The following is a 16,546-nucleotide window of genomic DNA, read 5'->3' on the forward strand; positions in this document are numbered from 1 at the left end:
CGACCCCCAGCCAGAAAAATGACCCCGACCGCAGACCATCACCCTGAGCCCTTCAACTTCCTCCATCCCAAAAAACTACCCAGAACCCCCACCTCTACCCCTGACCCCAGCCCTACTTAAGCCGTGTCCCGGCCCTTCCTGTCCTGATCCTTCCTGTTTCTCTCCCCGCCTATCTGCTCTACATATAGAGTGCTGACTGCCTTAACTACGCCTCTGCACGATTAAGGCTTATGTGTGGTAAAGGCAAGCATTGCTTGGCTTGCGTTGAAATGGCATGCGTGGTTAAGCCTGTGTTGTAAATGCCGTTTCCCACATACGCAAGCTTCTATCACACCAGATGTCCTATATTGCTCTCGCAGTAGCTGGGAGAGAGGGTTAGAATGACACAAGATATTGAATTTCCAGTCTAGTCCAAATACCCTAATAAAAAAGGTTATAACAATGTCCCATACGTTTTTTGACAATTTGGCTGTGCCGAGGACTCAAAGATTACCCTTGGATGCACGTTCACGCTACTTGATCATTTTAGAAAAACGGAATTGGGCACCCCGGACTCCACAATCCATGTGGAACGTGCTTTTTCTTTCAAACTCCAGAGCCGTATTCAAAGAGCTATCTAAACCTACAAGTGCAAATCCACGAGCATGTAAAATTAAGTAAACCATAGGCAAATCCTTGTACTCGTTAAAGAAGGCGATGGCATGCTGACATGAATAAGACTGAATTCAGTGCATCCATGCCCTCCGGCACAAGTACTCAACACTGAGAATAAGAAGTCATTTATGGAGTCCTTTACAACATGCAGTCAAAGAGGTTAATTGAAAAAATGCTTAATGTCATAATGAAAGAACTAGATTAACCCAAGTTAATTCACTTTATTGTTCAAAATAGAGAGGACTAAGGCATTGAACTCACTTGCAAATTTGGGGCATGAATTAGGGGTGAGATGTTGTCTGTTAGAACTCTGCCGGTTTAATTAAGATATGGAAAATTACTTATTGTTCTTCACCACTAAAGTGCCAGGAATTAACAGCCAAATGTGATGCCTGCGCCTTTCATATCTCCGCCATGTGTTTGTTTGTTTAATACCCATAAGCCCACATCATTAAACCTCGAGCACTGGCTTCGAGAATGCAGCACCACAGCTACATGCAGCAAACACTCTTTCTCGTCAATCATAATTGAGCAGCTGGATGCAGGGGGAAACATTATTTTTAGGTTCATATCTAAGTTCAGATTAAAATCAGAAGTCCAAAACAAAATACCTTCCTATACGTGTAATACCACCATCAGGTGTAATATTAATAGCTTCAACGTGTTGTTGAATAATGTTTACCCACTTTACTAGTTCTCCAAGCAAGGTCATATTTTAACCAGTGTATGAAACATGTCTTCCACCGATTAGTTGCTAATCAGACAACATATCTTGTGTCTTTAGGAAGTATTACTGAAGAGAGCAGCGGACCTTGTCGAAGCCCTCTATGGGATGCCACACAATAACCAGGTACGTTCCCATTGTACATTCTCTAGTCAGTAAAGACAACCAACACCAAGGTATAGATTACAAAATTGTATCAAACCCCTTTTTTTATATTTTGGGTGCTTCTGTAAGCACCTATGAGAACTGTCGGATTTGATGCAGTCCTCCAAGTAAAACGTTTCATACATATTTTCTTCTTACAGCTAGTTGTCTCTCCACAATGACTATAACATATGCGATGCCAAGAACACAAGCAGCAATTAAAACAAGAAATGTGCCTTGCATTCACTCAATAACCTGTGGTTACTAAAAGAACAGCTTACTTAAACCTTCGTAACCAGTGTAATAAATAGTGACCCAATATCGAAACATATATGTTGAAATAATCAGATGAAGACAATTTATATTTGTTCTTTTGAAAGACAAATTAAGTGTTTACTTCTTTGTAGGTTCATTTCATTATGTGGAAGTTGTCAGAGGCTAGTACTTATGTTATTGAGTGTATGGTTATGCTCATCTGTGTAAACAGGAGGAAAGTGACAAAAACACATTATGTCCATTTAACATGCCCACCTACCTCTCACACTATGTCAGACTAGGTGCTACATGTTATTAATGTATGCTTTTATTACTTGATAGGAAATTATCCTGAAACGAGCTGCTGACATCGCCGAAGCATTATACAGCGTACCACGCAATCACAACCAGATCCCTTCTCTTGCCAACACTCCTTCTCACAGCGGCATGATGGGAGTGAACTCCTTCAGCAGTCAGCTAGCAGTTAACGTATCGGAATCTTCACAAGGTAATGACCAAGGTATGTCTAGTACAAGGGGTGACCTGCCATGACCTTTGAAGTGATGGATTTAACTACATCAACACTGATCAATGCCATCACTGTACAATCAGCAAAGCATCTTGACACCTCTGATTACCTTCTGTATTTATTCCAAAAATCTGATCTTAATATTGATAAACATAGATTGGTTCTAATCAGACAATGACACACATCAAAAGTGTTACTTGACGTGGAAGTGTTTATCTGCTTATAGAAACGTTTGTAGTGATATCGCTTATGTGCTGAGGTTGCATGTGCAGTTTTCCAAACTATTTATATGCACAGACATTATTTGGGGGCATTGTTTTGTGCTCTAATTTCCCATTTAAGAAAGTATGAGGCAAGAGACATAAAACTTATTTTTTTTAATTAGTAACTATTTAAAATCATATAATAACAGAGGACGTCTTGGGTGTACTGTGCTTAGCTGTTTATTTCTGATATAATTGTCTTTCTTAGCTTAAAAATGATAATCGGTCACCCAGGGCAGTTTTTGCAAATCCGTATGTTATAAAGTGCCATAGACAGGATAGGCTTCCCCGCAGCCCATCAGTGTCAGAACGCTTGTTTCTTGTTGGCCTAATGATGGCTGTGCAATCCTTCACTCCGTACCGCCGAGCTCAGCTTACCTTCCAGAGAGGCACCCGGTGCGCAAAGGTACCGGGCCCCAGTATAAAAATATCAATCAGAGAAATGAAGACCTGAAAGCAGCCTTTTAAAGTGAAATCACTGCAACAAACAAGTTGTTTCCTGTCAGCTGTGGCATTTGAAGGTCTGCAAAGGTGGAAAGTTCACTCGGTGTGTTGGTACAAAGCAGGGATGGAGCCTGTTGATAATTGCTACTAAAGACAAATGTGAGGGAAAATGACACAATTGGATCGAAGAAAGCTTTTGTCGGCTGTCTGAGGGAGAAAGAGAGGCTACACGGAGTGTTCCGAGATGATTTAAGCAGGCTCAGTGTGATAAGGTTATCTGCCGCAGCAATAGTTGATAGGGAGTAGCGGGCGTCCCGGGGTAAAGCTGTCTGATCGATAATGGCCTCTAACATGCCGCACGATGCAGAGCGCCGCCATTAATAATGATAATAACTCTATCGTTTTGGGGCGGGGTGTTTCACAGTAGGTTACAGCCGCAACACAAGCAGTGTTTCTCCACGAGGATACGTCCCGAGCAGCACCCCGCAGCAGTCTAATTACAACACCGTCAGCAATAGCATGAACGGATATGGAAACGCCAGCATGCCCAACCTCGGAGTACCTGGCTCGCCCGGATTCCTCAACGGTTCCTCCGCCAACTCCCCCTACGGCAGTAAGTGTCTCCTTCCGCCCACTCACAAGCAATGTCGGTGTTACTTTGATTGTCTTTGATGTAAGCTACTGGATGAAAGGAGGTGACTTTGGAGGCTGGACATAAACAAATGCAGTTAGCTATGTTTGACCTGTATGCTACATACTATGATCTGCTAACAAGTTTAGTGTGTATAGTTTTTTAATGGGGGTCCAACTCAAACGAGTTTGCCTGTTAAGCAGAGAGTGGCCGAGCCAGGACATTTTTTTAATTCAATTTTTTATTCTGTTTTAAGAGGCAAGGCCTTCGCACTCTCTTTTTTTCCATGTTTGCCGTTAAAAAGCTCCTCAGTCTGAGTCCTGATTATTTTTGCTTTGTTGCAGTAGTGCCGTCAAGCCCTACCATGGCAGCCTCTTCGGTCACCCTCCCTTCAAACTGTAGCAGTACACACGGCATTTTCTCATTCTCACCTGCCAATGTCATCTCTGCAGTGAAACAAAAGAGCGCCTTTGCTCCCGTTGTCAGGCCCCAAGCTTCTCCTCCACCATCTTGCACCAGTGCAAATGGAAATGGACTTCAAGGTGAGCTGGATATCTCTAATTTGTGTGTGTATTGCAGACTTTCCAATGCATACACTTAAATCATAAGTTTTCATTTGTTTTTTTTGAAAAAAAGCATTTAAAATTCGTATTCCAAAGTTCCTGGCTCGCAGTATTGCCATTTTACAACCAGCATTGCAGAAAAAATATAAAGCACCACCAGTACGCTAGGATTGTAAGTGAATCCTTGCTTGCAGTAAGGACTAATGATTGTCACCATCATAATTCTTCACAGTACCCAATTTGCTCTACAGCATATATTGGCTGGCTATGGTGAAAATGATGATGGCCAGTGGTGTACTCCATGTTGAATTTAGATGTTTTCCTTAAGCTGGCATGTATTCATGTCTTTGAAATTGTAAAACTATTAAATGTATCTTAAATCTGAGTGTAGCATGACCATCCATGCTTAATCTCTCACTTACCCTCTCGGTTGTCTGACTGACACTGTCAGCTGCGGAGCTGTTTCCACCCATGACTTTACCCAATAACCAGAAAAGGGGTTGCATGCAAGTTCAGGACATGTGTTTGTATTTTTGATTTCTTTGACTTTACTGGGACAATGCTTCAACTTTCCTTTGTTGACTTACTCAATACTTTGTAGTTTGGGAGCTATGTCTGTCTATTTTGCAATATTTTAAAATATTTCAGTTAAAGTGCAATCATAACCCCACCTCAAAAACTGAAATGGGACAAAAATCTATAGAAAAATTTAATATTTGTACACATTAATATCATCATAGTGATTCCCTAAGTATACTCTAAAGCTTAGTGTGTATTAGGGTGGAGTGATATTTAACCAGAAACATTTACAATGTATATATTAACAGTTGACAACTGTTCATACATTTGCAATTTTCCTTGTGGTCTGCACCCTATGGCATCGCCACTACTGCATTTAAAAAGACAAGTATTCATTAAAGCTGCAATCCAGAGAGCTTACATCATATAATGTTAATTTGGAATGTTATAGTTACTTGTGTAAGTGTGTGTGTGCACTATTTTTTGTGCAATTGCATGAGGTTTATGTTATATACACCTGTCTATGTAATGTGTTTAACATTATTTTCTACACATTTCTAATATTCACTTCTATGGTGTTGAATTTGCACCCATAACATATCATTTTATAGTTTCCTGTAAGTCCCATAGTCATATATGTAACATTTTGTGACACCGTTGGTACATGTGTCACTGTTGTTGTGTCTTTGGGTATTAAATGTCCATTACAGTGACATTATACAAATGGCTAAGTATTCTGTTTTTAAAGGCTCTGTCTCCTCTCACACATAATTCTGAGCGTTGTGCTGCATATGATGATGTCACATATTAGAGTAAGCATTTGACTGCTAGCCACTGCACACCATTCCTCTAATAAGCGTACAGCATATATTATGGATTGTATGTAAAACGTGTGTTTAAGTGGGTATTCCACACACACAAACACCAACACCCATACAAAAATACACACACACACACACATGCATAAATATGTGATGACTACCCCTTCTAAAATTCCTGCCAAGTTTTTGGCCTAGTACCAACTGCAATACAGTGATTACTTTATTTTCTCTGGGTACATACTCATTTTGGGAGATTAAAAACAGTTGCCCACTGTTCATTAATGGCAGATATTTGCTTTCCCTTTAACACGTAATTGATAACGCACATTATTCTTCTAAAAAGCAGAGTGTACCGCTGTAAAGATCTATTGAGATAGGAAGGGGTTATTTATTTACTACAATAAATCGAAAGGGTTATAGGAAAAGTGCTTTATGCGTGGTTGGGCATATGTTTTCTCATGGTGGTAGCTCAGATACAGAGCACCTTCTGCACCTCATTAATTCGTCTAAGGATATAGGAAAAGAAGACAATACTGGTGCCATTGTCTTTCGTCTCCCAAATCATTTTTATTTTTATAGTAAGATTCTGTGTCCCCTCTTCAAAGTCCAAAATCATAATATTTTCATAGACGAGTTTAGAGGTAAAACACAGGAAGGTATTAAAGTCAGTGTAGGTCATGGGCTAGGATGAGCTTGTGACTCAACCGCTGCTCTTAAGGTACCTTTATTTTAATGGCATCAAAATTAATATGAACTGGATTTTTCACTGCAGAAGACGCACCATGGACCTTACAATTCCTATTGTTCATAGCCTAATCTTGCAAGCAACTGCATAGTGGTTTCCCATACTCCAAACATGTCACTAAGTGACCCAGATGCCGGATCTCTTCATGCTAATGCATACCTCTTAACACATAAAAAAGATGATATGCAAACGTAAACAGGGTATTCACACACCCATTTCACTGCTTAGTAAGGGGAGAGGGAATCAAGCTTGTAGTTCTTCCTTTCAGTGCATGGGAACATTTTTGTGATAACACAGGTTCATACCTTAGTTACTGCTTATAGCTTTAATTGATTGATACAAAGGCAGTGCTCTAATTTATTTAAATGCTTTGGGCAAATTATATAATAATGTGAATCTATTGTCACCAAAGGACAAATATATTACATTATTAAGAATGAGGAGTGAAATTGTTATTCTCCATCGGTTTATTAGTGAGGAAAAAGGCAATTGTTGATAAAGGCACAACTAGTGATTTATAAACGCCTTACCACGTGTGCATCAAATGAGAATGAGAAGCACAGCTCCAAACTGCATCAGCAACACATACACTTTATACACAATCTAGAACTTAATTGCACAATGCTGTAAGTAGTGTTTGGTCAGATCCATATCCAAAGGGACTAGAGGAGGGGGCTTGACCTTAATTGTAGGCTTAAAATAATATTATGCAGAAATCAGTTAACGTTTCCTTCACACACTAGATATAGAAATCTTACGATCACATTCTTTGGATAATTCTAGAAATGTAAATTAACATAACATAATTACATTTTGGTTTCCATTGTGAGGTGTTCATACATGTATAAATGTAAAGTGATATAGAATTCTTATGTGTAAGGCCATCGATAGTTATTCAGTGCGTAAATATCCAGATAAGGAGTATAGGTCATGTTTTTAAAACTGTATATTTTAATAATAATTTAACAGCACTTAAACCTAAAAGTGTGCATTTCTCCAAATTTCAATAGTATCGAAAGCATATCCAACGTAAATAATTTCCAGTACTTAGCTTCTCCACTTTACTCTAAAAACATGCATCTTTACATTTTATTATAATGAGCCTTGTGCTGTCTTGACATAGGCAGTAAGCAGCTGCTGGACAGGCTTGAAAGTTATAACTGGTGGTCCATATCACCCTATACAGGAGGCCTTTCGCTGCCTTGGAATACTTGAATGGCTTACAGTTGGAAACATATCTTTCCACCATTTATTATCCAAGCCCTCATTCATTGCTGGTAATGTTTGTACCAGACCAACCTTTCCCAAACATTTTTGGGAAATATTTAAATTTAGAGCCCACTTCTTGGTCAGGATATCCAAAAGTCTGCCCTGTGTTCAGAAGCAATTCAGAGGGTTTTTGAGGCAGGGAAGGGAACCAAACATATACGACTCTGCTCCTTTGGAGGGTTCCACATGAGACATCATCTGCCACTAATTAAGTGAAATACTGATGTTTCACTTAATGGTTGGAAGCTCACTGGTATCACAACTGTAAAACAAACATCTTCCCTTTGGCAGTACCACACCACTGAACCTTACTGCCCCACAAGTGAAATATTTCCAACAACAGAGAAGTTTTTTCTTTAATAGGGCAATATTTTATTTTCCTATAAACCTAAAAAAATATGTGTCCAATGACTGCATTGCCTTGTCTGCAACATACTTGCATTACTGATAATTAAAATTGATTCATATTGAAATAAGTAACCTACTTAAGTGTAGGGTTGAACTGATTATTGATCAGTAGCTATCCGCTGTGATTCCATAAAGTCACATTTGCAATCTGGGCTGGGTACTTCCCATAGTGCTGAAGATTAATGCAGGTTTATTGATATTATAGTGTTTTTTAAACATACCAGTATCACATATTGTTGCAAGCTCCTATGTCCACTCTTCACCTTTATGTTGGCTATTAAACCACTCTTTAGTATTCTCCCACTACATTCAATCTCAGGCAATATATTGATAATTCAGGCCCTTATTGGAGTGTCTTGGTAAATATGTGGGATTTCAATTGCCCCTCAGTTTTGCCATATCTGACAATATAAACATCTGAAATTATAGGTGGATACTATGCACTTCCTACAAACTACCTAAATACATGAAATTAGCCCAGATTTGACCAGTCTAATGCAGGCTATAACAACATAAACTTTAAATATGATATGGAAGGGTGTAATGGGCACACGCACACCGCATAGCAACACCTGAAGGTACTCCAAATTTTGTAAATGATCAGGTGTGAGATCATCTTATCTTGACTTGTCCCTTGGGCCTATTCTGCTAACCATTCTGATTGTTGCACGCAACTGTGCTGAAACACAGTAGCAGCTGCTCCCGATCGGGAGTGGTGAGAGGGTGCGGGACGGAACGAAATAAAAAGAAAACACTTACCTGGCCCGGCCATCGGCCACCTCATCCCCATCCTGTTCTTCCTGAATCTGCTCGCTGCAGGGAGGAGCAGGAAGCACCCGGGCTCCCAGGGCCCCCAAAGCCAATCAGAGCGCTAGAATGCAGCATTGTGATTGGTCCGAGTGCTGCACCATGGCGCTCAGATGAGGACTAGGAGTCTTTGCATGTTCCTCACTGGGCTGTGTAATGCAAGTCTGGTGGGGAAGATGCAAAGTGCGCAGGACTGTTTCGCTGGTCTGAGAGGGCCACCCAAGCAGTCAAGCGCACTTAAGGTGTGCAAACCAATCCTCTCCCTGCTCTCGCCAGCTCCGCCCCACATGAGAGCCACTTACTTCAATCGAAAAATAAAATGATAATAACGATACATTATTATCATTTTATTTTTCCTATGGAAGTCAGTGGGATGACGCTCCTCCGCCTTAGAGGAGGAGCCGCCACTGCTGTAACATGCAGAACACCCGATGCATCATTGCTTGCCTTTGGACTGCATGTGCACAAGAAATTTGTGACAGACCAAAAGTCAAGCCTCAAATTCAGAGAAGATCACACACGTTCCAAAAGTGGTGATTGTATAACCACTTCAGGGATTTAGCACCATATCTAAATAAGAGCCAATGTAGTGTCGGTCACATATAACAGTTTGCACAAATTAACATAACCCATTAATGCCACATTTAACTCCTACTAATTTAATCCACCGTGCAGACAGTGAGTTAATGTATGCAACATCCGGCTAATCCTCTAAAAGATCTCTGATAAAGTGACCCTTCGGGGACCCGTAGGGAATTGCAGCGCCGGCCCTACGAGGAGCAAAATTGCCCGATGATGAAGCATGACATCCTCCGGGGTGTGTGAGGGCAGCAGAGGATGTAGTATGTCTTTCCCTCTCCCATCAGGGTATTTTTTACCTAGGATTACTTTTCCCCATTCTTCCCTGTTTTTAATGTATGGGTGACTATTTGCACTCAGATACGTGGGTGACTTTTGCACCCTGGTATAGGAACTTTGTCCTCTCTTTGTGAACAGATTTGGTTTAGGAGCATGGACACTGGACCTTTATTGGCTCCTTGGTCCCCCCTCTCTTTTGTTGAAGTGAGTTAATGTATGACAAGGTCTCCTTGAAAGCATGAGACTAAACCCAATAACCAACATTAATGACTGGGCTTATCACTACACTTCGATTATTAAGCACCATGCTGTCTAGCGTAACACTCTTCAATGTCTTGCCAGGGTATTGAACACTATATAAATGCAATTACAATGCGATTCAATACAATACAATACAATAAAATGCAATACTATAGAATACTCATGTCTCATGTAATAGCACATTAAAAATATATGAGATGTTTTAACCTTGAGTATTTAAGTGATAATGGTGCACTGTGAATGTTTTAAAGTGATCCACAAATTAGCATGCTGCCAAAACTTCTATTGGCTTTTTTTGTTTTCCTGAAGTAGATTAGCAAAATGATTTAATGGATAATGTTGCACTATCCTAGATATGCTGCCTCAAAATTAAAACATTTGAAAAGTGCACTGTGTCGACGAAACTTAAGCCACATGCCAAATTGTGTTTATAATTTCCATAATGCATAAGATAGTGAATGAAGGCTTGCACAATTGGTTTTCTATTAATAAATATGAGAAACATAAATAGTTGAATCTAAAAATCAGGACGGCATTGCCCGTACACAGACCTTTTCTCTCCTATGTCTTCTTCACACAACTAGCATTAGAGAGTATATGAGCAGCACATTTTTTCACTGCTTGCATAATGAATTACAACCTTCATGAGTAACAGGAATCTCATACCTGCAACACATGGCCTACAGATTCAATTTTCAACCCCTGAGTCAGACCACAATGTGTGGTTTGTGGAGCCCATGAACACACAAAACATCCTACAGATTTAGTAGAATATGAGCAGTGAATACCTGCATTACATAAATAAAGTATGCATGTGTACGTAGTTCCCAAGGACTAGATGATTTACGAGGCAGAGCAATTAATAACATCTCAGTTTTTTAAAACAAAAATATAGTCATATTTAATTTAGGTTTTTAGTGGCATACAGACATTAGATGTGACACACTTCTCAGTCAAAGAAAGTATTTGTGGCAATACTGTACTTGATCACATCTATTCACAAATAAAAACACATTTCGGGCTAAATAATCTTTCTTTTTACCTTATAGTGCATTACTATTAATGATAGGGCCAGGGATGGGGATGAATATAACAAATACAATTTAATATTTAAGAAGGTATCACAAAATATCATTTGTTTTTTCCTGGATTTGCATTAATTGTATTGCAATATAGCATTATTGTTCATAATAGTAAATGACAGTACGAATATGAAGTGCAGTTTGTGAATGTAACTTAAAAACGCAAAGTGTATTGAACTATGAGAAGAGGACACACATTTTAAAGTTACATGTCATTGATATCAACTTGTTAAGAAAAATATGCATTCAGTTTTACCAATGTGAACAACACCTTGTTAACCTAGATCAATTATGAAGTAGAGGTTTTATGTAATGAGGGAACATGCTATATTTGTGTGATCCATGTGTACATTTTGCCTGTGCTCACTTCCACATATATAGTTAAGGCTTGAATGTAACTCCCATTATAACCCCCTTTTTCAGTTGCCCATAATTTGAATAAACATTCACCAATCTGCCTGAAATTTTGGATTTCAGGTGGGATTGACAGGCTGAATTCTTTTGCCAAGTTTGAGCAAAGTCGGTTCTGTCGTTTTTGAATCCGGAAACCCAGCATCTCTAAAAATCATTCATGAAGGTGTGTTAAGTTTCATACTCCCAGGTGGGTCTTAGTCTCATTACCTCAACCCTAATGTTTCTTTTCCTAATTTTTGAGGTTTGCCTGAAAACCTTAATGTTTCATTAATGACGTTTTATAAATTTGTTATAAATAAATATACATATGATGTCTCCCGTCAGATTGTCCTTATATTAATCGATATTGAGAGAGAGATGGGTGTTGTTTATCTCATGCTTTCATCCTCTGAAAAATCAATTTGCATGATAAAACACCAATGTAGATATGTTTGTATTCACATTAAACAGTGCATTGAAAAAGTGGCAACCATGATTTTAAAGTAACTAAACTAAAATATAATATATCTTCTCTGTCCTATGAATTGTGCTCTAATACATGGAAAGTTTGGTTTGAAATTAGCGGGTGTGCTACTGCCAAACATTATACATTTTAAAACTGTTCAATCTATGGGGTATGCAAGTTTCAAATAAATCAGTTTATTGTTTCTATTTGGTATTTCAAATTATACCCTTTAATATATCATAACACATATCATTCATATGCTTAACATTAATACAATATGAAAAGCAGCATCTTTCTTGGTTAACGACTATATGACACAGTAACAAAATAAAATTGTTAATGGCATATTGCCTTTGAGTACAGGAAACTGGTTCCACCGGTGGTGTAACCAACACAACATTCAGTATATTTGATGTGATTTGCATTCTTACAATTCAGTACAGTGGGATGAAAACCTCATTTATGTAACTTAGAAATAACCTGGGCCTCGTGTGGGGCATTTATTCCATTTATGCAAATATAAATTTAGCAGGAAGTACATGAAAATGAAGATTTTTATCATTATTCTTCCATTCCCAACATATCAAGGGGTGAAACAATGTTTAACAAGAAAAATCATGAGCAAATAGTGGTTGTTTAATTTTCTGAATTAAAAAAACATGGCTTTAAAAATTTAACCAGATAGATTGGCATATCCTTTGTGAAGTAGGCAAGCTATCCTAGAAAGGCTACTGATTATAATGCAAAACTACTTAGACAGATAATTCATAAGAATACTCTATTAAATCTGTTTAGGTAAAGTGATCTGATAGCTGCGTGAAACCTCATATAGCAACAGTAATAGGATAAATAGCATGCTGTGCTCTAATGAAAGTAGCATGGAACACACCTCATAATTTAACAATGAGAAAATTCATACAATTAAACATATAGCAGGTCTAAGTTATTATATCACTTTAAAGGTATTCATACCCAAACCTTAGTGTCCGTAAAGTTGTACCCTTATGTTTGAAAAACATTTAAAATGTTCAAATGAATGAAGTGAGAAACTGAAGTTCACTTGGCTTCATGAGCATATTGATACTATTAACTCCTGTACATACATTAGCTGACAATCTCATTTTAAGTGAAAAACACACACAACACTATGTGGTACAACATTACAAAGTGCCTATTTATGAAAGACAAAAATAAAGCACGTTTTACTGGAGAAAATCCAAGATGGTTAGTGAGAGATAAAATATTTATCTTTTCTGTAGTGCACCCTCCCAGTTCTTGTTGAATTTAAGTGGGTCATTTTTGGACCACCGATAAAGTAAAATAACATTCAAGAAATTACATATTTAAGTTGTCTAGTTGGACCCCTATCTTAGGTCAGTAAACCTCTTGATTAAGGAACCCCTGAAATGTTCATTCCTTGACTTGTGAGTGAGTTGGCTCTGTCTGACATTACCAGAAATTACCATGTTGTTTATCAGCTGTCAACACAGTCTGTCCCAGGGGAGTCTGGGCCACTGTTTGCCATTATTAAAATGCTAGTAAAAATATTGCGAATGTAGGAGAAAGCTATGCAAAAACGTATTCAAAATCCTCTTTCCATGAAAAGTGAAGTATTTGTTGGTAGTTGTGTTTAATTCACATTTGCATTGTATGCCTTGCTGTATACATTCATCCCATCAGATACTAAAGCATATTCAATGTTTATGAAATTACCAGTAAAGTCTGTTATTCCTGTATTTCACTTGTTTGACTCATCATATTCTAAATGTTGTGAGTAAGCTTATTTCTTTTAGTCTCTTAGAATCTTTATTAATTAAATATTTTTTTTCTTTTCTTTCAGCTATGTCTGGGCTTGTAGTTCCACCAATGTAAAGTCACTTTCGTTTACCTACTGTAGCAAAAGCTTCAGTGGATGGCCTTCAGGGGACTTGTTTATTATATTAAGATATGCTGATGGAAACTTATCTTCCAGAAAAAAATCAGCAACACAAATAAATGCTACAAAAGACTTTGTTTAAAGATTTTATTTGAACTATAAAAAAATCAACATGCAAACAATCTACTTCTTCATGAACAATTCCATTTTTGACTGAATTTTTGTCATATTTTCACATTTCTCAGTCCTGATGAACAAGGAAAAAAGCGACTCCTATTTTGTATAAAGTTTCTGATTACGTCTTGGCTATGTCTAGTACTTGCTATGTGTTGGGAGAAACTTCATGGATGCACCATTTTGATTGCCATGAAACACTGATGAAAAATGCCTCAGACCATTTTTCTGTACTCATAATTAAAATCACAATGGTTATGTATCTCTATAATGTGAAATATTTTTTGTGGTGAAAAAAGGGGGCCAAGGAGGTATGAGCCATCTAACTGGAAAAAAAGTTAAATATATGAATTCATCACATTGTGCGAGAGGGATGAGGGAGGGGGTTTATCCTTGCTTAACGTCATCTTAATGAAATAAAATGAAATGAAACTTTGTAACTTATTGTAGTTAGAAATTGTAACTTTGATATTGAATTCTCTTGCCTTCAACAAGCACACTGACAGAGAACAAATGCTACTGTCCGTTGGTAAAACTATACTTCCACTGCTAGAGCTTCCTGTTAAGCAAGTGTGATCTGCAACATTTTTTTCAAATTATTGCTAGCACTGTATATTATTGCATTCTTAGGCTACTGTGAAGTCTATGTTTCTTGTACCAGAAAATTGTCCTTTTGACTTCTCAATCCTTCTTCCCTAATGTGTTTTGTATGTGGTTATAAAATTGTAGACTTTTGTGATTTTGCCAAAGTTGTAGCTAAATATTTATACACTTGTCTTGAGTTTATTTGAGATCCACTTAAATATTTAGAAAAGCACATTTTATTCCTTAATAATCTCATGAGGAATAAAATAGTCTTACTCATTGCAACACTTTATTTCACATAAACACTTGCGGTCACCAGGGGGATTTATTTTGTAACATATCAATTATAAATATTGTATTTATCTTAAAAAATGTATATTTCTTTCCATCTTTTTATTTGGTTTCTTGTATGTATTGTTTTGTCATGGCCTGGTTATGTGATGCTGAAAATAGCATTAAGCCAAGAACAGTTGCCTTCATACTGTGCATTACATTTTTATGAATTATTGCGTCGATCATTTCATTTGTAATTCCAAATGTGTTATTGTTTCGACTTTCCGTCCATTTTTTATGTTAAGGAAAAGTCAAATTCATTGTTTATTTTTATATTATTTTAAGTTATCTAAACAATTTTGAATAAAAGTTGTTTGTTGTATAGTCAGAAGAAAATTGTGCCACATGGCTGTTATGAATACTAGTAAAAATGTGCATGAACTGCAGCCACAGAGAGACAATTACATTTGTGGTTGTAGGATTTTTTTATTGATAGAATGTAAAAAGTCATTTTTAGCTGCCACTCATGACTTTGCCACATAGCTGAACTGTGTTTACTGGGAACATTCAGAGAACTACATTTCTAAACAAAATTCACTTCGAATATTTTAATTAAAAAGTTTGCCACATAAGCATCTTTGCTGCCTTAAGAGTGGATTTATTTAAATAAAATGTTATGCTGTTGTATCACAGGCTTGCACCATAAATGCCAACTACCACTTCATTTGATTAGCTAATGGTGTAAAAAGTTAAAAAAGCACAAACCTGGTTAACAAATCTGTCACTCCTTTCTGTATGTGTTTCTGCTGCACCCTGCATTATTCTAAACCTCATACTGTTTCAGCACCAAGCTTTTGTGTGAAATTAAGTTTTACACAACATTATATATATTTTTAACAATCAACTTTTTACAAGTATCCAACAGAAAAGACTTCTTTTGGATTGATGTCATCAATACTTTGTGCCTGATAGTGCCAAATCTTTAGCTTGAGAGAGAGGGAGACAGAATGTCTAACTTTTATTTCTTTGCACTACATGCTTTGCTATTGCAGCATAGCAAAAACCTTTCTCATAATGCAGCAGAATTACAATACAAATAGGAGGGTCATTTGTCTTTCTAGGCAAAATGCACATTTTAGTAAAGTGTTTATATGAGGGACTAATCAGTAAATAAGGCTGTGTATTACAATTGTTAAATGTACTGCACATGCATTTTTAACTAGCCAATATTTGCTTGACTAAGAGGATAATCCTAATATTCAACATTGAAGCTAAATTGCTTCAGTGTTTCCTTTGTACAGGAGAGGTTTAACGCAACAAAAATCATGTGTACATTTTATAGAGTTTGCCATTTAAGTTACAAAATGCAAGCAGTTTATGTTTTAGATCAATTAGTCAATGCACTCATTGCTTCATTGTCTCCAAACTAAACGCTTCACTAAATTGTAGATTTTACTGTTAAAAACCCTACAATGAAATTGTTTTATCTGTAATTATTTTCAGATATTTAACTGTATAAAATGTTCATTTTACACAATATTTAATTAAAGTATTTCTGTCTGTGAATTCCACTTTAATTTGATCTGAAGTTTGATTATTAAAATATCTGACACCACATGGAAAACAAAACCAAAACTGTAGGTTTCATTTCTAAATAACCAACCTGCTTTAGCTGAACATAAAGGCTGATTATCAGTATGGAGACTAATTGATATGATTTGGATATTAGACAGAGAGACTTATATCTTCAATTCAAATATCTAAATATACCTGTGTTTTCCATTGAAGGTTCACTTTTGAGG

General features: G+C 37.2%; 1 protein-coding gene across 14 annotated transcripts in view; it reads left to right on the plus strand.

Annotated features, from left to right (window-relative positions):
• EBF3 (EBF transcription factor 3) overlaps positions 1-16,315 on the plus strand; it is a 171,892-nt gene extending 155,577 nt beyond the window's left edge. For 2 of the 14 annotated variants that reach the window (XR_013594828.1, XR_013594831.1), the window contains exons 12-17: positions 1,439-1,504; positions 2,120-2,297; positions 3,438-3,626; positions 3,989-4,186; positions 11,455-11,578; positions 13,677-16,315. Coding sequence is in view for 7 of the 14 variants with exons in the window: in XM_078643494.1 (XP_078499620.1) it covers positions 1,439-1,504; positions 2,120-2,297; positions 3,438-3,626; positions 3,989-4,186; positions 11,455-11,516 (693 nt within the window). In the remaining 7 variants the exon portion in view is untranslated. The remainder of the gene's footprint in view (positions 1-1,438; positions 1,505-2,119; positions 2,298-3,437; positions 3,627-3,988; positions 4,187-11,454; positions 11,579-13,676) is intronic. The other 12 variants (XR_013594832.1, XR_013594833.1, XM_078643495.1 and 9 more) reach the window with 9 other exon arrangements.
• The last annotated feature ends 231 nt before the right edge of the window (positions 16,316-16,546 follow it).

The sequence above is a fragment of the Lissotriton helveticus genome, chromosome 5_1 (assembly GCF_964261635.1).
Source record: "Lissotriton helveticus chromosome 5_1, aLisHel1.1, whole genome shotgun sequence".
Lineage (NCBI taxonomy): Eukaryota > Metazoa > Chordata > Amphibia > Caudata > Salamandridae > Lissotriton > Lissotriton helveticus.